The sequence below is a fragment of the Lithobates pipiens genome, unplaced genomic scaffold, assembly GCF_037356315.1.
Source record: "Lithobates pipiens isolate NorthernLeopardFrog02 unplaced genomic scaffold, aLitPip1_a1.2 Scaffold_25, whole genome shotgun sequence".
In the NCBI taxonomy this organism is placed as follows: Eukaryota; Metazoa; Chordata; class Amphibia; order Anura; family Ranidae; genus Lithobates; species Lithobates pipiens.
Window position 1 is genome coordinate 206,696,870 of NW_027507787.1, and position 22,393 is coordinate 206,719,262.

General features: G+C 45.7%; 1 protein-coding gene across 3 annotated transcripts in view; it reads right to left on the reverse strand.

Annotated features, from left to right (window-relative positions):
* DHX32 (DEAH-box helicase 32 (putative)) overlaps positions 1-22,393 on the reverse strand; it is a 196,964-nt gene that overhangs the window by 144,209 nt on the left and 30,362 nt on the right. For 2 of the 3 annotated variants that reach the window (XM_077455499.1, XM_077455500.1), the window contains exon 2: positions 9,209-9,612. The exons of the other annotated variant lie outside the window; for it this stretch is intronic. In XM_077455499.1, coding sequence (XP_077311625.1) covers positions 9,209-9,499 — 291 coding nt within the window. In that variant the 5' untranslated portion in view covers positions 9,500-9,612. The remainder of the gene's footprint in view (positions 1-9,208; positions 9,613-22,393) is intronic. 3 annotated transcript variants of the gene reach the window in all.

The following is a 22,393-nucleotide window of genomic DNA, read 5'->3' on the forward strand; positions in this document are numbered from 1 at the left end:
CCACTGTGGTCTTAGTAGGGGTGGTCACTTGCTTCATGGTCAGTTGGAGCAGGAATAGGGACAGGAGAACTCCCTCCCTCCATTTTTAACTAGCTTTTGACTTAATCCTCCCCCCCCCCATTTATTTATATGGGTCCTATTTCATGATAGGTTTCGGTGCTGAGGAGTTCTGGGTTCAACAGCGGAGGCTCATCAACACCAAGTTGCGAGTTCTGATAGAATTTATTGCATTAATGTTATTGTCGTAGCAGCTGGCAGGGGTCTTAAGGGTCTTCAAAAGGTGGGAGACAGTGATCAAAATTTGGACAACAATGCTTGGGCCCATCGCAGGTATGGGTGTACCTTCCATATTTAGGATAAGGCAGTAAGGTACCAAGGTTTGTGTGACTGTATCATGGATAAATGGATAATTAAATTGTCCTCAAGTCGGTGCAGTTGCAGGTGAGGGCACTGAAGTGGAATTGGGGTGGATACAGCGGGTTGGTAAAATAAATGTGAAAGACCCTAGATCTTAAAATAGATCAGTCTATTAGGATTGTCGTTATACATTTGATAATAAAACTTAAAATTTTTAATAAAGGTAGGAATTTTGGATTGGTTGTTTAATAAAATGGCTGCTATGGCGTTTAACCCCAAAAAAAAAAAAAATCTGTGCCCAGTGGCTTGTTTTGGGGTCATGGCAGCTGCAATACAAGGTAAAAATATTCATACCTGGAATTCTTCTTTAACATAGTTTAGGAACAAACTATTGCTAGGATACAAATACCTACACAAGCAGTCTATGTATACAAACCCATTAATGGCCTTACATATAAAAACCTGTAACACAGATAAAAGAATGTTGTGTAAAACAGTGAAATAACACTTAAATCTTAAAGCATGCCAATGGTCCATATTGTAAACTTTGCAATCTTACACGACATCATCTTGCATGATTCACGAGCAATAACCGGTTCTTTTTACCCTTCTAAATATATACAGTCATAGGCTATTATAGGTGAGCAATTAGAATGATGATACACAGATAAAAGCAGTTTCTGCTGGATACATAAAGCTTTAAAGTAACGCTAAGCTCTAGTTTAAAATAATCCATTCAAGTATGTATTCTGAACTCAGAAAAGTCCCTTCTATTGCTCTCAGCCTCCGCCATATCTCCAAATTGCTTTTTTTTTTGGCTGCTACGGGTGGCTACGTTCATTTCCTATGATCCCGCAATATGTAGGAATGTAGCTACCCTCTCTTGCTCACTCCCAAGATGGACCCATGGACTATGGGATTTGTAATGTGCATAGAGCAATACACATGACTGCAACTATATGTAGCGCCCTCTACTTTTTGGTAGGTGCTTAGGGGTGTTTTTTGATAGCGTAGGGTGTAGAGACAGGTAAATTTGGCCAGGGCCATGTCTTTTTGCTGGGGGTGTCGCCGCCTACACTTGGGCTCAGGGATGCCTCCTCTGCTGGATGGTAGGTGTGCTGGACAGAGAGGATGGGCCGAGACCTGAGTGTCAGGAAACCTCATGTGAGAGAACTGACCAATGGTTAATTTGAGTGGTCACAGAAGGAGGTCGGTCATAAAAAAGGGGGGGGCCACATGTCCTTGGGAGGTTCAAGGTTGGAGTTTGGGTTCAGGTTGAGGCCCGGGAGTTCAGAGATCCCGGAGCCGGATAGTCGGGGGCGACTCAAGGGAGGCCGAAGTTGGGCCCCTGGAGCAGGAGTCCTCATGTAGAGCTGGAGGAATACCAGGATGTCCCATGTCCCAGGCGGGGATGTATCGGACTGCACAGGAGGAGGAAGTAGGAACTAAGAGGAGGAAGAAGACTGGGAAACAAACTTCTGTGAGTAGAGCATGGACTGTTGTTGGGAGAGTGCAAAAGAAGTGCAAACCCAGTGGACCTATTCAGAAACTTTATGCTGCGTATCCAAGGACCTCAGTAACAAGCAATTCTCGGGGCTAGTGAAGGAGGTTGGACACTGCAAGTCACGGAAATAGGTGGTGAGGCCTAAGACATCCACAGCATTAATGCTCATCTGTCCATAGTGAGAGTGCGTTAGAGAGAAATGGAATCAGAGAAGGATCACTGGAAGGGAATCCAATTAACAAATCTACAGCTATGGTTTAATATCCCCTTTCATTTCCAAGTTGGGGATAAACAGGGCATCTCATATGCTTCATTGGACAGCCCTATAAATGTATTCCCAAATAAAGCAACTTGAAAAGTTCATAGTATGAAGTGCTGTGTCATGGAATTGCATGGGAGGATCAGAACTGGAGCAGGCTGGCAAAAGGCAAATGAACAAAATCAGCAACCCCCATGGGGGTATTGCTACATATAGTTCAAAGTTTGTTAAAAAAAAAAAAAAGGAAGAGAAGTGAAAGGTTTGTTGGTTCACAGGAAGACATTACAAGGAGGCAGAACAACACAGTAAGCAGGGCCATCTTTAATGTGGGGAAAAAAGGGGCAGCTGCCATGGGCCCAGTCATTGTCCAATGCGGGGAGGTGAGGGAGTCCTATGTGATGATGGCGGTAGTATAGGGGAGGAGGGTCCTGTGCAATAAGAGGGATAATTGTGGGAGGGGGGTCCTGTGTAATGATGTGGGTAGCATGAAGGTCCTGTGTAATGATGGGGGGGGGGGTAGCATGGAGGAGGGGAGGGTTCCTGTGTAATGATGGGGATAGCATGGAGGAGGGGGGTCCTGTGTAATGATGGGGATAGCATGGAGGAGGGGGTTCCTGTGTAATGATGAGGGTAGCATGGAGGAGGGGGGTCCTGTGTAATGATGGGGGGGGGTAGCATGGAGGAGGGGAGGGTTCCTGTGTAATGATGGGGATAGCATGGAGGAGTGGGTTCCTGTGTAATGATGGGGATAGCATGGAGGAGGGGGTTCCTGTGTGATGATGAGGGTAGCATGGAGGAGGGGGGTCCTGTGTAATGATGGGGATAGCATGGAGGAGGGGGATCCTGTGTAATGATGAGGGGAACATGGAGGAGGGGGTTCCTGTGTAATGATGGGGGTAGCATGGAGGAGGGGGGGGGGGTCCTGTGTAATGATGAGTGTAGTATGGGGGAGTGGTTCTGTGGATTGATGGATGAGAGGGGTCCTTTATTACTACAGTTGGAGAGTACGTACTATTACAGATCAAGCTAAGGACTTGTTTATGGACCAGCTCCAGAAGTCTATATGTGTGTGTTTTTGGATGTTGCGGTGGAGAGCGCAATTGGATGGGGGGGGGCAAGCCTCCAAGAAAATGTTTTCCCAGGGTTCAATCAATAATGAAGACAACCTTGACAGTAAGAAATAATACAAAAAATAAATAAAAAATAATAGGCACAGTGCCATTGAGTAGTGGATGTGTATGTATTCATTTTGGAGAATAAATACATATAATTTAATGTCACTTAAAGTGGTTGTAAACCCTTACAAACCACTTTGACCTACAGGTAAGCCTAGATTAAGGCTTACCTGTAGGTCCAAGCAATATCTCCTAAACCTATATGGTTTAGGAGATATTTGCCCGAAAACGGGCACCGCTGTCTACGGCGCATGCGCCGTAGACAGCGGCGCGCAGGCGCACTGAGCGTGGCATTCTCAGCGACGGAGCTGCCGCGCGTGTCGGCTCCCGTGCGCATGCGCGGGAGTGACGTCATCGCGGCTTCGCCGAATGACAGCGGCGGAGCTGCGAGACCCCACCAACAAGATGGATGCGGCGGACTACAGGGGACAGCGGCGACTTCGCTGGCTCCTGTGTCAGGTAAGTGACACATAATGGGCTACTATGCGATGCATAGTAGTCCATTATGCTTTGCCTTTGCAGGGAATGAAAGAGGAAGTAAACTCATCAGGGTTTACTTCCTCTTTAAAAACGTCAAACATTGTGCAGAGTAAATGAAGCAAGGGTTTATTTTAATTTCCTGGTGCTAAACCTGCAGCTTTTTGATCATTGCTGTGAAGAGCCTGTTGTGGAAATTTTATGAAGATGTATTTTAATATGTATTGTCAGTGTCTCCCAGTGTTCGTTCTCCTGCAACCCGCTCTAAAGAGCTGACTGGGGCAGAGTGGAGATATGTCCACCAGCGAAGGACCCCTGTGCAATGCACAGAATGATCATTGGGGGTGGGGGGGTGTTCGCTCTGCAAACACACCATCGGTTTAGCGGATGTGCGCTCGTGTCACCCCTGTATGCCTGATCAACATATTTGAGGTGCCAAGACATAAGCCTGCAGATAAGCTCCCATCAGCAGGAATTGTAGTCATTGTTTATTGGTTGTTGTAGGAATATGTTTATCCTGTGTTGACATTTACATCCTATGTTACATCCTTATTTGGTCATTTCCTGTGTTGACATTCACATCCTGTGTTGTTAAATCCTTATTTGGTCATTTCCTGTGAGGTCACATCCTGTGTAGGAGGAGATTGGCTGTTGGAGGCAAGCCTTACAGTTTGTGGCTTCCTGTTTGTGTGTGAATAAAAGAAGCAGTGAACTGCTCAGCGGCGGTCATGCTGAGGTGAGGATGAAAGAATGTGGTAATGTGTGTTTACTGGGGAAAGGGGGAGATATGGGTTAATTTAAAGGTGCATTATACCATTATAGTAGAAGGGCGCTTATTAGCGCAAGAGTATAGTGGGTTTATCCACGACAGAGCCTCAGACCCTAGAAGTCAGTAGTGGCCATTTGTAAAGAGACTTAAAAATATGTGCAATTCTTGCGAGCAACTAAAATATAAATATGTGTGTCCTAAGCAAACAGCAAAAACATGCTCCCAATATAAATGTGCACAGATAATTATAGATTTGCAGCACTGTCTGTTTTAGTTTATTATGTCAAACTGTTACCATGTGCTAGTATAAGTGCCAGTATAAATAAATAAAAGTATACATCCAATTGAAGCACTGTATCTTCTTGTGATTGTCCAAACAATGTATCCAATATCTCGTGACTCATTAGGGGGATTCCTATTGTAGGAATAGGAATATGAATCCCCCTGTTGAGTCACAATACCCTGTAATGAAACGCGTAGGGGAGGGGCAATTTCGGCTGATAAGATGCTTTTGTATCATCTAAGGAAAAGCACAAATTTGCTGCAACATCGTGGATTTTATTTGCTTTACCCAGTTTGAAGTTGATGCACTGGAGCACATATTAAATGTGATTTTTATGCACATATTTTAATAAATGGTATTATGTTTAAAATGGTATAAGCACGATATGGAGTTCTCTTTCCACACATAGCGAGTCATTATGGGAGAACATCGACGGAGCAGAGAGGAGGATCAGATCACTTGTTAGTCCAGAGTGACGAAAGCGCTTATTTTGGGAAAAACGTATCGAACTTAATTGCGAGGTCACACATTAAGGTGAGCGCATTTCTAATGGGGGAGCACTGTGGTGGATTCATATAAAGGCACGGCCTTTGAGGATTTGTAAAGATTCAGGTAAATTGCACCTTGATTTTGGACACTTATTATATAAAGAGTAATAAATTGCACTGGAATATTGTATACATTTTTTGGACAATCACAAGAAGATACATTACAACTGGATGTATATTTTTATTTTATTTATTTATACTAGCACATGGTAACAGTTTGACATGATTATAGATTTGCATGGTTTTAACGCAGCACTATCTGTTGTAAAGAGACTGCAGTGATCTGTAACAGTCTCATATAACCATTCCTCACTCACTATGCTTTCTGAGAATGCAAAGCATTCAGTGAATGGATGATGGGCAGATGACTGACAGGATTCCCCCCCCCCCCCTCCAATCACAGAACACTTTGTACACTAGGAAAGAATAGTGAAAGTTCTTTGAAGTTGAAACTTGCAGTGACGGATGGTAATTCCAGTGGAAGATCAGCACTGTGGAGAGGAACCGGCAGCAGCGGGGAGAAGATTTCTACGCAATCCAGCAGTCAGTCGGACAAGGGACAACCTTCATTACAGGTAAATATGTCCCTGGTGCTGCAGACCATCACTAAGGCCTGAAAAACACCTAACACCCCATAGATTGATTAAAGCTCATGTCCAGGTTTACGTTCACTCTAAATAGTTTGTTTGGGCCAGCTTGGCTCAAACTATTTAAAGTGAAAATGTGCCCACCGGTGCGACATGCAATTTTCAAATCACACCTGAAGACACACCTAATGCATTTCTATGGCTCTGTCTTAATAGCTGTGACTTGACATTGTGCTTTTTGAAAAGTAGTTTATGTATTGCCTTTTCCCCATCTTCAGTGCAATCTAGTTTGAATAGACCAATGTAAATCGCACTGAAGTCGCACCTGTGTCATATCATCGTAACTATGAGACAATTTTCACTTTATTTTTAACACTTTTTTTACTAACAGTTTTGTTCGCAAAACAAAAGTAGCAGGCTCGACACTGAAAGCTGTATTCAAAATTGTATTCAAATTGGGGGAAAAAATAAATAAAAAATGCGTGGGGTTGCCCCCCCCCCCCCCCAATCCATACCAGGCATTTCGGATCAGGGGTGGATTTTAAGGGGAACTCCATGGCAATATAAAAAAAAAAAAAAAAAAAAAAAAGGGAAGGCAAGAGCTCTGCACCCCAAGTTTTTTTTTCTAATTTTTCAGTTGGCGGCAATTGTGCTAGAAGGAAAAAGGAATGTCACACACTGTACTTTGACTGGACATAGCCAATGGAAATGGTCATGAATCGCATTGAAATCGCACTTAAAATCGGACCAAAATCACACCACTTTGAAGTGGCACCTGAATCAGGGCTAAACCTGGACATCAGTTTTAAAACTGCATATGCATCAATGACATGCTGTCCACCACTGATAGTGACAGATTGTCCAAATTCCATTACATATAAGCCCCCTGGGTAACACACTACCTGCAACTTGTGACCACTCTTAAATGCTTGACCTTCCATCATTCAGAAACATGGGCCTCTGTGCACAGCCACTATCCTCTTTTTCCTCTCCCCTTTTACCCCAAATTCACATTACATGCAATGTCTGTGCAGGTGCGATGTCAGCCATACAGATAGTATGGCTGATATTTCAATGCATTCTGTGCAAACATGCACAGGACCCTTTTTTCAGTTCGGACCAGAATCGTATCGCATGCCTGTTCACACATATGCGATCCGATTCACGTCCGAACTGTCAGTTCACAGTGCTATATGCGAGCTGAAATGGGGGTGTCGTTAACATATAATGACACTCCCCAGCAGTTTGCATATGGCAGTGTGAACTGCCGTGCGTGCCGGGTGCGATGCGGGAACCCGTAGTTGATTCGCAGGGTTCTCGCATCGCAATAGTGTGAACCGGCCCTTACACCTCAAAGGCTGCAGAAAAACTCTAACTGATTAAACGTACACATGTGCCTCATTGGAACACTTTAATTGATCAATGTTGTCTCCTAATCAAATATATATGATGTACACGTGTATTATATTATATACTTGTAACCCCCAAAAAGGTTTAAAAAATAAAAATAAAAACAGACTGCCCTTGTGATTTTAAACTATGCAATTTACAGACTTTCTTCTCTTTACTCTGGTTATATAATCAATAGACATCGAAAAAAATGTTTTTTCTTATAAAAACTTTTTTGCAAGACCCGGCCCTGCACTTCTGACTTTCTCTTCTAGGTAGAAAGGATATTCCCCTCTGCTTAAAGTCTCCTAGGATATCCATGCCATGATTTCAGGGTAATCTCTAGCACAGCCTCTAGAGTGCCTTCAGGTTTTTTCAGGCGGGCCTTAGCAGAATGCCTAAAAATGGCCAAAAAATGGTACACAAGCCAGAGAGTGGATGAAGCCTGCCTTTTAGTTACACAAAGCCACAGGTTTTCATTGTGCATCATTACGACTTTCTAGTCACTGGCCTCCTGACAACCAATGAGGTCATTGGTTGACAAGGAGGATGTCGGGCGCCTGCACAGCAGCCTTGTTAGCACTCCTCTCCTGCCCCTCATTGGCAGAGTGAGGGAGAGAAACTGAGGGAGAAGAAAAACATTGGAACATAAGTCAGCACCAGTGTGCAAAGGTGTATTGGCTTTGGAAGAATAATGCCACGTACACACGATCGAATTGTCCAGCGGACTAGGTCCGCCAGACCACAGTATGCCAGACAATTCAATCATGTGTGGGCTCCAGCGGACTTTTTCATTGTAAAGTCTGGCGGACTTAGAAAGTAGTTTTGACTACTTTCTAAGTCTCATTCGTCAGTGTGCTAGTCCGGCGGACTAAGAATGACGCATGCTCTGATGCAAGTACGATAAGGAAGCTATTGGCTATTGAACTTCCTTTTTCTAGTCCCGTCGTATGTGCTGTACGTCATCGCGTTAGAAATCGCCAGACTTTCGGAGCGTCTGTGTGTGGCCAAGTCCGTTCGGTATAAAGTCTGGCGGATTGTTTGCCGGACCAATGCCGCCGAACAATTCGATCGTGTGTAAGCGGCATATCTCTTCTCTAATGCTGGGTCTCCTACCTGTGTGGATGTTTCTGTAATATGCAACACTATCGGCTTAGTTTTTTAAATTTTAGACTAGGTTGCCTTGAGATTGTGCAGAATTTTAAAGGGTACCCTGAGTGAAAAAAAGGTTGAGAAACACGGTTTTAACACGCTGTGCACGCGCTGCACTGTTTCATAAGGGGGTCCGCTGCAAAAACCCAGAAGAGATAGGCAGCCTCCGATGATGTAAGAAGTGAAGATGGTGATGCGGAAATCTGCATGAATGGCAGGTTACAGCGGGAGCTGGATTTGCTGTGCAGGTATGTTTATTTAGGACAACCCAATGATCAAAATAAGAGGATAAGAAAAAAAAAATAAAATACAAAAAGGGGAGCAAAGTTTATCTTTAATAAAAACAAAAAAAACGAATAAAAACTATTCAAGACAAAGAAAAAAGTAGACCTAATGTACCCAAGGTGACCTAAGGCTGAAATGTGAGTGTATTGCTCATAGTAACCCCAGTTTTTCTTATCCCTAAAGAAATTACAGTTTCTGTTCGGATTCAAACTTTGTTGGCATACAGTTTTTCATGAGGCTTGTTGTAAGGCCCACCAGGATCAGTACCACCATCAGCAAATTTGTGCCCCAATGAGTTTACCATTTGCAATTTTCTAAGAATTAAATTTGAGATTTGTCTGGTAACTCTACTGACAACTTTTCTTTTGTACTCTAAACTTTTGTAAGCTGTAGAAGCAAAGCACTAACAACCAGCAAACTTACTTGTGAACTTTTTCCGCACTTGGCTCCTCCAGACACCACCACAATTTGGTTCTGCACCAAACTCTCCAGGAAGACATATTTGGTTTTCCAAACAGGCAGCTTTTCCCTCTGTTTCAGGAGCTCGTAAAACCGGGACGAATACGGCAAACCGTCAAAGGGGTTTAGCTCCAAGTCATCGAGCAGGCCTTCATCCACATCACTGGAGTCAGATTCATCAAGAAGACAACCCTTCCCTGGGGAAATAGCTAGGAAGTCCTCGGCTCCTGGTGGCGTTCCAGGCACGAGAGCCATTACCGGACAGAATAAAGGGGGTTTCCCATGAATCCAGACGCTTCTCCGCAAATCTCATCCACAAAGTTGCAATGTTGGACTTCAACAGCCGATGTGATAGAGATTGCTCCGCACTGTCAACAAATCCAGTTTACGAACATGTTAGAATTGCATGCTTAAGGAAAGTCCGGTTAAACATCAGCCAAGGCAGCCTATAAACACTTTGTTTTTCCCCAACTGCTTGGTACAGACAATGATTAAGCAGAGTGCAGGCCGGCCCCAGTACACGTGTCTGTATCCTGATTGACTATGAATACAAAGCTATGGGAGTGAAGTGATTGCGAGTGTAAGACGGGTCATGTGGTGACCTAATCCCACAACAATGGAGCTTACCCGGCACTGTAGGGAGTGAAAGGACAGGGAGAGCAATGCGTTACAAGCCACCAAATTACATCTGCTGGTCACAGCTCATCCGAGATGTGGGACGGAACAAAAAGGAAAGAGTTAGAGCAAATATTGTTTGCTGGAAGTCATGAAACAAAGCGTTCACTGTACATAAAGAGTGCAACATCAGGAGAATCTACAGCCAAAAAGACAATTAAGATAACTGTATAATACATAATGCAAACACACTTGATGTACCTAGGATCTCATTTACCTACGCTTACAGTCAGGTGATCCTGATTTACAACAGCATGACCTTAACCATTGTTAACTTCAAATAACCAATTCTAAACAGGGGAACTTAACACTAAGAGTGATCAGAGATTTTACTGTACACCGACACTGTATTAATGACACTGGCTGGGAAGGGGTTAACACATAGGGGCAGTCAAGAAGTTAACTGTGTGTCTAAAAATGTGTAATGTGTTGCTTTTACTTACAGATTTCCTACAAGAAACAGCCAGATCACTGCTCTGGGTACAGAGTCTTGTGCGTTTCAGCAGGTCCACAGCCAAAATCATTGTGCGGGACCTGCTGAGGAAAATTGCACTGTAGCCAGTGATAGCACGGGTTAGCCGGAACAGGCTGGATGGCGACAAAAAGTTGGAGTCCCTGTCATCAACTTAATAAAATGTAGTATTTTTAACCCCTTCAGCCCCGGAAGGATTTACCCCCTTCCTGACCAGAGCACTTTTTGTGATTCGGCACTGCATCGTTTTAACTGACAATTGTGCGACGCTACATCCAAACAAAATCCACGTCCTTCCCCCCCCCCCCCCCCCCACAAATAGAGCTTTCATTTGATGGTATTTGATCACCTCTGCAGTTTTTGTTTTTTGCGCTATAAACAAAAACGATTTTGAAAAAAAAAAAAAACATTTTTTTACGTTGGCTGTAATAAATGTCCCCCAAAAAAAAAAATATATATATAAAAAAAAAAAAAAAAAAAACACAAATTTCTCTCCGTTTAGGCAGATATGTATTCTACATATTTTTGGTTAAATAAAAATAAAAGAAAAATCGCAATAAGCGTATATTGATTGGTTTGCGCAAAATTTATAGCGTCTACAAAATAGGGGATCGATTTATTGCATTTTTAGAATTAATTTTTTTTATTAGTAATGGCAGCGATCTGCGATATACATTGTGACATTATGGCGAACACATTGGACACTTTTGACACTATTTTGGGACCATTGTCATTTATACAGCGATCAGTGCTATAAAAATGCACTGGATTACTGTGTAAATTACACTGGCAGGGAAGGGATTAAACACTAGGGGGCGATCTAGGGGTTCAGTGTGTCCTAGGGAGTGATTCTAACTGTGTGGGGGGGGGGGGGTGGGCTACTACTGACATGACAGCGATCACTGCTCATGATGACAGGGAGCAGTAGATCCCAGTCATGTCACTAGGCAGAACGGGTAAATGCCTTGTTTACATTAGGCATCTCCCCGTTCTGTCGATCCGTGACATGACTGATGTCCGCCGGGGGCATGCAGGCACGGAGTTTGCGGCACGCACCCACAATGCCACGATTTAAAGGGGATGTACCTGTACGCCCATTTTCCCAGCTGTGCAATTGTGCCGATGTATGTCATTGTGCACTGTTCGGCATGTGGTTAAAAGCTTACTTGCAGAGCTTTCTTTCCATAAATTAAGCTTTACTGACTTGCAATGTACTTTTGAACTCATTAAAAAAATTGGACTACTTCAGTTTCCAAGCACAACCCCTCACTTTTTGCATATCATAGCCCTCTCCTTTTCTGGAAAAATAGGATTTTTTGTACTCACCGTAAAATCCTTTTCTCTGTAATTCACTGACCAACACAGCTCCTCTCTTAGCCAATGGGTTGTTATGCCCTAGGAGTACTAGGAGATACTAGGCATTAGTTGTAATACAACACTCAGAACTCTTACTTCCGCCCAGGGGACGCTTCCTTGGGCAACAACCCTCCAGCCTGCCATGCAGCCATCAGTACATCAACAAGCAGTATAACGTAAAGATAAAAAGGAGTGGCAGGTGCTGTGTCGGTCGGTGAATTACAGAGAAAAGGATTTTATGGCGAGTACAAAAAAAAATCCTATTTTCTCTTATATTCACTGACCGACACAGCTCCTCTCTTAGCCATTGGGACGTCCCCAAGCAGTGCCAAACGAGGGGTGGGAAAATAGCATAAAAACTTCATCCAATCATCATAAATGGGAACTACTGAAACTTTACGCACAAACAACAGTGTGTGGAGAGATCCACCACAAAACGAGGGTACCCGCAACAGGAGTGACTAACCACAACCCCACCAAAACTGCAGAATGTAATGCAACAGCGCATTAACTTAAGTGCCCGTTCACATTACCGCGACTTGTCAGGCGACTTAGCCGCCTGACAAGTCGCGCTCCGTTCTGTACTACGGAACCGTTCTAATAGGAGCGACTCAAGTCGCTCCGACTTAGAAAAAGGTTCCTGTAGTATTTTCGGGGCGACTTCAGGCGACTTGCATTGACTTCTATACAGAAGTCATTTTGCAAGTCGCCGCTGAAGTCGTGTGCAGGTCGCGTCTGTGAGACGCGCTGCAAGTCACGTCGCCCCTGTGTGAACGGGCACTAACAGTACTGTTTTTTTTTTTTTATAAAAACAAACAGGAAAAAAGAAAATATATTGCATATTCAATTGCCATTATACGGCCACCTGCAAAATTTTGTGGCCAAAACAAGCATCAGCCGATGCACTGACGTCTACCTGGTAGAACTTGGTAAACGCGTGGACAGACGACCAGGTCGCTGCTTTACACACCTGAGCAACAGACTCTTGGTGTCGGAAGGCCCAAGACGTTCCGATTGACCTTATGGAGTGGGCCGTGACCGGAAAGGGGGGGCACCTGCCCCTTCAAGGCGTAGGCTTGCACTACAATCTGTCTGATCTACCTGAAAAAGGTGGCTGGTGAGATCGCCATGCCTTTCTTGGGACCAGCCACCGAAACAAACTGAGTCTGCCACTGCTCCCTTTCAGAAGTCAGACAAATACACCTTAAGAACCCGAACCACGTTCAGAGCGTGAAAGGCCACCTCCTTAGGGTGTTTCGGCTTAGGACACAGAGATGGTAACACAATGTCCTCATTGATATGAAAAGCCGAGACCACTTTCGACAGAAAAGACGGTTGCGGACGCAACACCACCTTATCCTTGTGGATAACCAGATAAAAACGACTTGCAGGACAAAGCCGCCAGTTCCAAAAACGACCGATGTGATGGGCACTAGAAAGACCATTTTCTGGGAAAGAGTCAACAGGGAAACCTCCCTGATATTTCCAAATGGCGGTTTTTGAAGCACCGATAACACCAGGTTCAGATCCCACGGGGGTAGTGGTGGACGCACCGGAGGGACTATATGTTGCACCCCCTGAACAAAAGGTACTCACTAAATGAGTGAGATGCCAGGGCTCGCTGAAAAAAAAAAAAAAAAAAAAAAAAAAAAAAAAAAGACAGCCAAGGCTGAAATTTGCCCCTTAATGGTGCTTAACGCCAATTTCTGGTCTACTCCTTGCTGAAGAAACAGCAGGATCCTGGATATGGAAAAGGAGCGCGAATGTCATCCTTTCTCCTCATACATGGAGATGTAGGCCTTCCAGGTACGATGATATGTTCCGAGAGGAAGATTTCCACGCCCTCAACATATGTGGGATCACCGAGTCCGATAGAACCCAGTTCCTCAACACCTGGCTCTCAATAGCCATGCCGTTAAAGCCAGCGATGGTAAAGCAGGATGGAGAATCGGACCTTGAGACAGAAGGTCCTCTCGTAACGGCAGTTGCCATGGGGTGTCCGCCACCAGGGGCACTAGGTCTGCGTACCAGGGATGTTGAGGCTAAATCTGGGGCAATCAGTATTACTGGGATCCCCTCGACCTCCACTCTGCGAAGCAGACACGGTAACAGTTTTAGTGGAGGAAAGGCGTAGATCAGCTGGTACTAATCCCACGGAGCCACCAGCGCGTCTGACGCGTCTGCCCATGGATCTCTTGTCCTGGACACGAATCTCGATTGAGACGGGAGGCCAGAAGATCCATGTCTTGTGTGCCCCACCTCAGGATAGTAGCCTGAATACCTCCGGATGCAACGCCCATTCTCCTGGGTCCAGCATCTGACGACTCAGATAGTCCGCCTGCCAGTTCTCCACTCCTGGCATGTAAATGGCCTGACAGGGCCGGTACGTGTCGCTCTGCCCACCAAAGTATGTGAGCGACCTCCTGAGCAGCAGGTGAGCTTCTAGTTCCCCCTTGGTGATTGACGTATCCCACAGCCGTGGCTTTGTCTGACTGGATCCTGATCAGACGCCCCTGAAGTCTCATCGACCATGTGGAGAGGCACAGCTTGATCGCTCTTAGCTCGAGTAGATTGATCGGCAACTTGGATTCTTCCGCCGACCAGAGGCCCTGAGCCGACTGAACCCCCATCATTCCACCCCAGCCGGATAGGCTGGCGTCCGTTGTGATCATTGTCCACTTCAGGAGGTAGGAACGACTTCCCGGACTGAATCACCGGGGACCTCAGCCATCAGTGAATCTGATTGACTGGCTCACCTGGATCTGGCGATCCAGGGACAACTGAGATTTGTCCCATTTTGTCAAAATCTCCTTCTGCAGGACTGTGGATCTGGGCATATGGTACTCCCTCGAAGGAGGCTACCATGAGCCCCAGGACTCGCATGCAGAAGCAGAGCGACAACCACTTGCGGTTCATCAGCAGTTTAACGTGGATCTGAGAGTCTGCAGTTTGTTTGAAGGGAGAAACTCTCAATTCCCTGGAATCCAGCAGCAAGCCCAAGTACTCCAGACACTGAGTTGGTACAATCACCGACTTCTTTAGGTTCAACAGCCACCCAAAATTCTTGCAGGGTCTGCATGGTGATCGCCACATCCTCCTCTAATTCTGAGACGGAAGATGCCCTCAGGAGGAGATCATCTAGGCATCCCAGGATCGCGATCCCACGTTGCCACAGCAACGCCAAAACTGGAGCAAATACCTTGGTAAAGACTCGGGGGGCTGGTGCCAGACCAAAAGGGAGAGCCACAAACTGGTAGTGGGCTTTCCCGACTGCAAATTGCAGAAACTTTTGATGCCGAAGGCATATGGGTATGTGCAGGTACGCATCCTGGATGTCTAAGGATGCCAAGGAGTCCCCTTGGAGTGCAGAGACTACTGAGTGAACGGATTCCATTCTGAACCTCTGCACTTTCACAAAGTGATTGAGGGCTTTTAGGTCCAAGATTGTAGTTCCCAAGAAGAAAGGGGTACGTCCAAACAGATTTGATTATAATCTCTGGGAACGGTCCGAGTCCGGTGTTCTGCCTAATAGTGTCCGCCTATCAAATGCTGTCCGCTCCGTACTGCGCATGCGCAGTACGGAGCAGACGAAGCTTCGGAAAAACTCCGAAGCTGAACGGCGCCTGCGCCGTGAGTGGAGGAGGTAGCCCCACTATCCAAGCGGACATAGGGTTAAGAATTTTAGAGGGCCCCTCGCGGGCGAGCTTCGCTCGCCACGCTTCGGGCTCGGCCTCGCTCCGCTCGGCTCTTTTTTATTCTAACTCTATGTCCACTTGGATAGTGGGGATAGAACCTGGACTCACGGCGCAGGCGCCGTTCATCCTCGGCAATTTTCGGAATCTGTGTTCCTGTGTACTGCGCATGCGCAGTACGCAGGGGACACCATCTGATGGAGGACACTATTTTACAAGACACCGGAACAACCCCCCCGCGACTCAGCAGGTCTCTTACTGCCCCCAAGAGGGCCTCCCGGCGAGCCGGGGATATGGGTATGCTGGAGGGGAAGAATCTGTTTGGTGGCCAAGATAGAAACTATCTTCTAGCCGGAGGAAATCAGATCGCAAACCCATTGGTCGGATAGTCGAGAGGACCACCGGGCTGTAAACTCCCAAAGGCGACCCCCCCACCCGAGACATAGGTGGGGGCAAACCTTCATGCGGTAGCACTTTTGTGTGACTTGCTAGGCTTGTGGTTACAGGTCCGGACGAAAAAGCCGTTTGTGAGCGGAAAAAGAGGGCCCTTGCCTACGGCGTGGCTCCTTAGCCTTCCTGGCCTGTGGGAGTAGGGTACTCTTACCACCAGTGGCATTTTTAATAATGTCATCCAAAGAAGGGAAGATCCGTCAAGGCTTTCTTGGATGCCTGGTCAGCAGACCAGCATTTTAACCAAATCAGGCGCCTCAGCACCACTGCTGACACTGAAGCCCTGGATAACAGAGGAAGAGTATCCAGGGGCACGTCACAAACGTACTTAAGGCCTTGCACTAGTTGGTCTGCTAATTCCACGCAGAAAGGAGAAGCCTGTTGCTCTCCCAATTCGCGGTGCAACAGTTTTGCCCACTCAGTGTCTGCGACACAAGTGCGGACCCCAGTACTGGTTGCACGGCGGACCCCACAACCGTAAACAAGGAACGAGCCACTGCCTCGGCTTTCCTGTTCCTGGGATCCTTAAATGCAGGAGTCCCCTCTACCGGGATCGTGGTTACTTTATTTAACCTGGATACTGAGGAGTCCACGACCAGAGGAGCCAACTACTTCTTGAGAAGGCTTTTCTCAAAAGGGTAACGCACCGCCATGGATTTGGGGACTGAAAAGGTCCGTTGCAGGGGACACGGTTGCCTGGATTTCGGGGGAAGAAACACCAGTTTCTGAAGCCATGCTGACCCTACCCTGTCTGCCACCCTTTTGACTTAGGACAGTGACAGTCCCACCCTCCTTACTGCTGCTGGCTGAGGGGCTCTTTCCCGCTGGACTCACCACCCTGAGGAGTTCTGCGCTATTCAGCAGGTAGTGCCTGTAGTCCCTGTTGGCTGCCCGGTGCAGAGGAAACAGTGCCGTGTCAGTGGAAGCAGCTGCAAATGGCGCTAAAACCGCTCTGAAGTATGCTCAGGCTTCAAGAAAATGGCCACCCAGTGTCCAGCACAAGGACATAAAAAACACAGGGAAAATGGCTATGAGGGCACAGGAGCACATGCTGCTGCTAGAGAACGCTCAAAAACATGTTCAGGCTACAAGAAAATGACTGCTGGTGTTCTGAATAGTAAATCACCAGGAAAATGGCCGCTGAAGCCCAGGAGAGCATGCTGCCTTTGCCCACACCTAAAATGGCTGCCGAAGCAACTCCATGAAGTACAGGGAGAAATCAATGGTGGTGAGCACAGCCTCACAGACACCTTCCAGGGGCATGAGGAACAGGACCCAGGACACGGCTAGCCAGCGCAACACCCCCCCCCCCCCCAGGTGAGAGCCCCTGCATAGACACACACACCGCTCAGCAGCCACATGCAGCATCCAGGGAGGGGGGAAGATAGGGACAGGGAGAGAAGAGAGGGAGATGAGGGATCCCCGAATCGACCTCCCGGGGAATGCCCAGCTGCTCAGCCCCGCCGAGGCAGGGAGAGCTGTACTTACCAGTCCTGAAGAGCTGGGAGACATTCCATCACAGACCCACTCACTGATCATTACAGGGTGGCTGCTGGCCCGGCATATTGTGACGCAGACATCAGTAGCCCGGTCATATGTATGCCCCGGAGCATAAAAGCTCACCGACCACCTCTGGAGCTGAGATTTTGTTGTGGCCTGCCTAGAGAGTAGCTGCGGCCTCCACGCGCTCGATGGCCGGACTGGGAGACTACAAGGATAAGCGTATCCAGCCTGTCACCCAGACGGCTGTTGATAGTAGATCACAGGATCAATCATCTTGCGCAAAAAGTCACGCTTCTGCAGAAAAAAAAAAAGCATGGACCGATGGGCCCGCAGGGTTCCTTGGTCCTTCTTCACTAGGCAAAATAAAATTGATGGCTGCATGGCAGGCTGGAGGGTTGTTGCCCAAGGGACCGCCCCCTGGGCGGAACTAAGAGTTCTGAGTGTTGTATAACTAATGCCTAGTATCTCCTAGTAATAAGGCATAACAACCCAATGGCTAAGAGAGGAGCTGTGTCGGTCAGTGAATATAAGAGAAAGTCTGATTACTGTCTGTGCTGCCCCAGCTAATCCACTCTCCCTCACTTCTCTACATAGCCTTTTTTTTAAGCTACTGGGGCAAATCGAGTTAATGTCAAAGAGCTCAATTTTGGTGTCATCTGACCACAGCACTTTCTCCCAATCCTTCTCTGAATCATTTAGTTGTTCATTTGCAACCTTCAGACAGGCCTGTACATGTGCCTTCTTGTGCCATGTTTGGAGGAAGAAAAATGCAGACTATGACCCCAAGAACACCGTCTCTACTGTCAAGAATAGAAGTGGAAACATTATGCTTTGGGGCTGTTTCTCTGCTAAAAGGTACAGGCCAACTTTGCCGCATTGAGGGGCCTAAAGAAGGGAGACTTGTATTGTAAAATCTTGGGTGAGAACCTTCCTTCCTCAGCCAGAACACTGAAGATGGATATTTGATGGGTCTTCCAGCATGACAATGACCCAAAACATACCGCCAAGGAAACAAAGGAGTGGCTCAAGAAGAAGCACATTAAGGTCATGAAGTGGCCTAGTCAGTCTCCAGACCTTAATTCTATAGAAAATATATGGATTGAGCTGAAACTTTGAGTTGCCAAGAGACAGCCAAGAAACCTTAAGGATTTAGAGAAGATCTGTAAAGAAGAATGGACCAAAATCCCTTTTGAGATGTGTGCACCAACTACAAGAAAAATCTTACTTCTGCTCGCCAACAAGGGTTTCTCCACCAAGTAAGAAGTCATGTTTTGATTGGGGATCAAATACTTTATTAGACTCCCTGAACAGCAACTCAATTTATAACATTTATATCATGTGTTTTTTCTGGATTTTAGGTCTCAATCATTTAAAATACACCTATGATAAAAATTATAGACCCTCCATTTCTTTGTAAGAGAGCAAACGTACAAAATCTGCAGGAGATCAAATAATTATTTTTCCCACTGTATAATCCTATGGAAATGATGTTGTTAAAATCAATGGTCTGACAACAGGGTCTCTTTAAACTTGGATTAAATAAAAAGGATCCAGTTCAAGCTTTGTGCCAAAACGATTTAGCTTCTACTTATGCCTCTGAAAAGTCACCAAAAATATAATATATTGCAGTTTACCGGCTCTTATGTGTGGTGGCTGCATTGTTTTCTCTTTTTCGGTCTCCATTCTCTTTATTTTAAACTAGTGATCATGTCAGTAGAGTGACAATGGTTACATACTGTTCTAAACAGGAACAAAGTCACCATCCAAGGACAGAACTACAAAACAAGTGTGGAGGAGGTGATATACATGAATATACATTGCAAACAAATATGGGGAGTTTATGCTCCGATTCGCTTGAATAATTTGGAGTTGGGTTTGGCGGGGTCCTGCCTGCCGAACGTGAAAGAATCGCTCATTTTTACTGTAGATGATGTGAAGCACAGCAGCCCGACCTGTCCACTGCCTTTACATGGCCCCAAACTGCAAGTCTAAACAAGTCCTAACAGACCAAAAAGGAGGAAATGAACAACATTCAATGTAAGGGCCGGTTCACACAGCGAGGCGATGCGAGGCGACACGGCTCGCCTCGCCTCGCTCCCGCAAGTCGCCCCCGTTCTGTACAATGGAACCGTTCTGAGAGGAGCGACTCGAGTCGCTCCGACTCAGAAAAAAGGTTCCTGTACTACTTCTGGGCGACTTCGGGGGCGACTTGCATTGACTTCTATACAGAAGTCCTCTGCAAGTCGCCGCTGAGGTCCCCGCAGGTCGCGGCGAGGCAAGTCGGAGACGCCTCGCCGCGCCTCGCTGTGTGAACCGGCCCTTAGGGTTTCTGTACAATTTAACCACTTGCCTACTGGACACTTTTACCCCCTTCCTGTCCAGGCCAATTTTCACCTTTCAGCGCTGTCACAATTTGAATTATAATTGCGCGGTCATGCAACACTGTACCCATAGGAAGACATTTTTATAATTTTTTTTCCACACAAATGGACCTTTCTTTTGGTGGTATTTAATCACCATTGTGTTTTTTATATTTTGCTAAATAAACAATAAAATTTTGCAGAAAAAAAATAAAAAATAAAGTTTTCATAGTTTGTGATAACATTTTGAAAACTACATTTTTCTCCTTGATGTGCACTTATGAGGTGCCACTCATTAACATTAATAGGTGGCACTGGTAGGCAGCACTGATAGATGACACTGGTGGGCACTGATAATCAGAGCCCCGATTATCAGTGTAGATGTCCCTTTCACACAAGCCGGCTACCAGCTCTCTTCTTCTCACTCTCACAGCGCGAGGAAAGGAATGCTGATAACCGGGTTGGGTTTACATCGTGTCCTTTGTGATTGGCCCTTTACCTCCATCTGTGATTAGCTGTGACCTAAAGGCACGCACTGCAGTGGGCACAATCACAGGAAGACGTCATAGGATGCCAGCCTAGAACTGGCTGGCTGCACTGTAGCCATCATTCAACTATAGCACAGTCAGCAAGTTCTTAACCACTTCCCGACTGGAGCATGCCGATGTACGTCGGCAGAATGGCTTGGACAGGCAAATGGGCGTACAGGTACGTCCCTTTAAATTTGCCGTCATGCCATCACATGCGCACCGGACGGATCACCTCACGGGGAGATGCTAAAAAACAAGCATCTCCCCGTTCTGCCTAGTGACAGTGTCACTGATCTCTGCTCCCTGTGATTGGAGCAGAGATCAGCAACATGTCATAGACAGCCATGCCCCCAGTTAGAAACACGCACCTAGGACACAAAAAAAATAAAAATTGCTGATCACCGCCATTACTAGTAAAAAAGAAAATAATTGATAAAAATGCCATAAAACTATCCCCTATTTTGTAAACACTATAACTTTTGTGCAAACCAATCAATTGCTTATTGCGATTTTTTTTTTTACCAAAAATATGTAGAGGAATATGTATTGGCCTAAACTGAGGAAAAAAATTGTTTTTTTTTATATATTTTTGGGGGATATTTATTATAGCAAAATGTAAAAAATGCTTTTTTTTCCAAATGGTCTTTTTTTGTTTATAGCGCAAAAAATAAAAACTTCAGGGGTGATCAAATACAACCAAAAGAAAGCTCTATTTGTGGGGGGAAAAAAAAGGATGTAAATTTTGTTCGGGAGTCGCGTCGCACGACTGTGCAATTGTCAGTTAAAGCGACGCAGTGCCGAATCGCAAAAGTGCTCTGGTCAGGAAGGGGGTAAATTCTTCCGGGGCTAAAGTGGTTAAAAACGTATCAAAATTTCTTGCGTTTAATAAAATGATGCCCGATAATCCTACCTGCAAGGTGTATGCACAGGCACTCTTTCCCAAAGTGACAACCCTTATTCAATTCAATTGTAGAGTTGGCGGGTTTTGGCCTTGGTTTCCCTCCAATGGAAAGCATTGGAAGGAACATTTAGTAGCAATTTGCTCAGGCAAGGCAAGTGCATCAGCCCCGCTATTGCACTATTTATCCATCCCAGCAAGCCCATTATAGAGAGTTAATTTTGTGCTTGCTAAATGTAAGTTTGATTTAGCAAACACTTGCAAGAATGAGAAAAGGTCAACTTCCCATGGAGGAGTTTAAAAAGCTGCAAAATATCAAAATGATGGAAGTATCCAGTTATCTTATTAGATCCAAAAAGCTCATGGAAAGTATTTCCCCTTCCTCTGTCCAATGCATGCACGCTTTATAAAGACACCCTCCAAATCTTTTTGACCAAGGTGAAAAGTTTAAGTCTTACCCCTCCCACTGCAATTACCCCCCCTCTCAAGGATGTGGACACTCAGATCCCCCATCCCCCTCTATGCTGCCAAGTCAGGCAACTTATAGTAGAGGTCCCAATGCCTCCCATGTTTCTCTGCTTCCAGCTGGCTGAAGAGAAGACGGCAAGATGGTGGCACGGACATGATCTTTTTTCCTTTCTGTTTTACTAGTTTAGCAGCTTTCCATAGAGAACTGTACTATACTAGTGACATGTCAGGGGATAATACAAAGAATTAGAGGCTTAAAGGATAGGTTACCCTAATGCCGCGTACACACCATTGGAATTTTGGTCGGAAAAATCTCTGATGGTTTTCCCGATGGAATTCCGACGGGATTTTGCTCAAGCTATCTTGCATACACACGGTCACACCAAATTCCGGTGACGTACAACGGGACTAGAAAAAGGAAATTCAATACCCAGTAGCCAATAGCTTCCATCTCGTAGTTTAATCTGAGCATGCGCGAGTTTTTGAGCGTCGGAATTGCATACATACGATCAGAATTTCCAATTGAAAGTTTTTCCGTCGGGAAAATTGAGAACATGCTCTTCAATTTCTGCTGTGGGACTTCTGCCAGCTAAATTCCAATGGAGCTTAAACACGATGGCATTTTCCGATGAAAAGCCCTCATCTGTCTTTTGCTGGCCGAAATTCTGATCGTGTGTACGCGGCATTACAGTTTATTATCCTGATATGTGTAAATTGTACCATGTACTTGTGTTAAACGTATGCT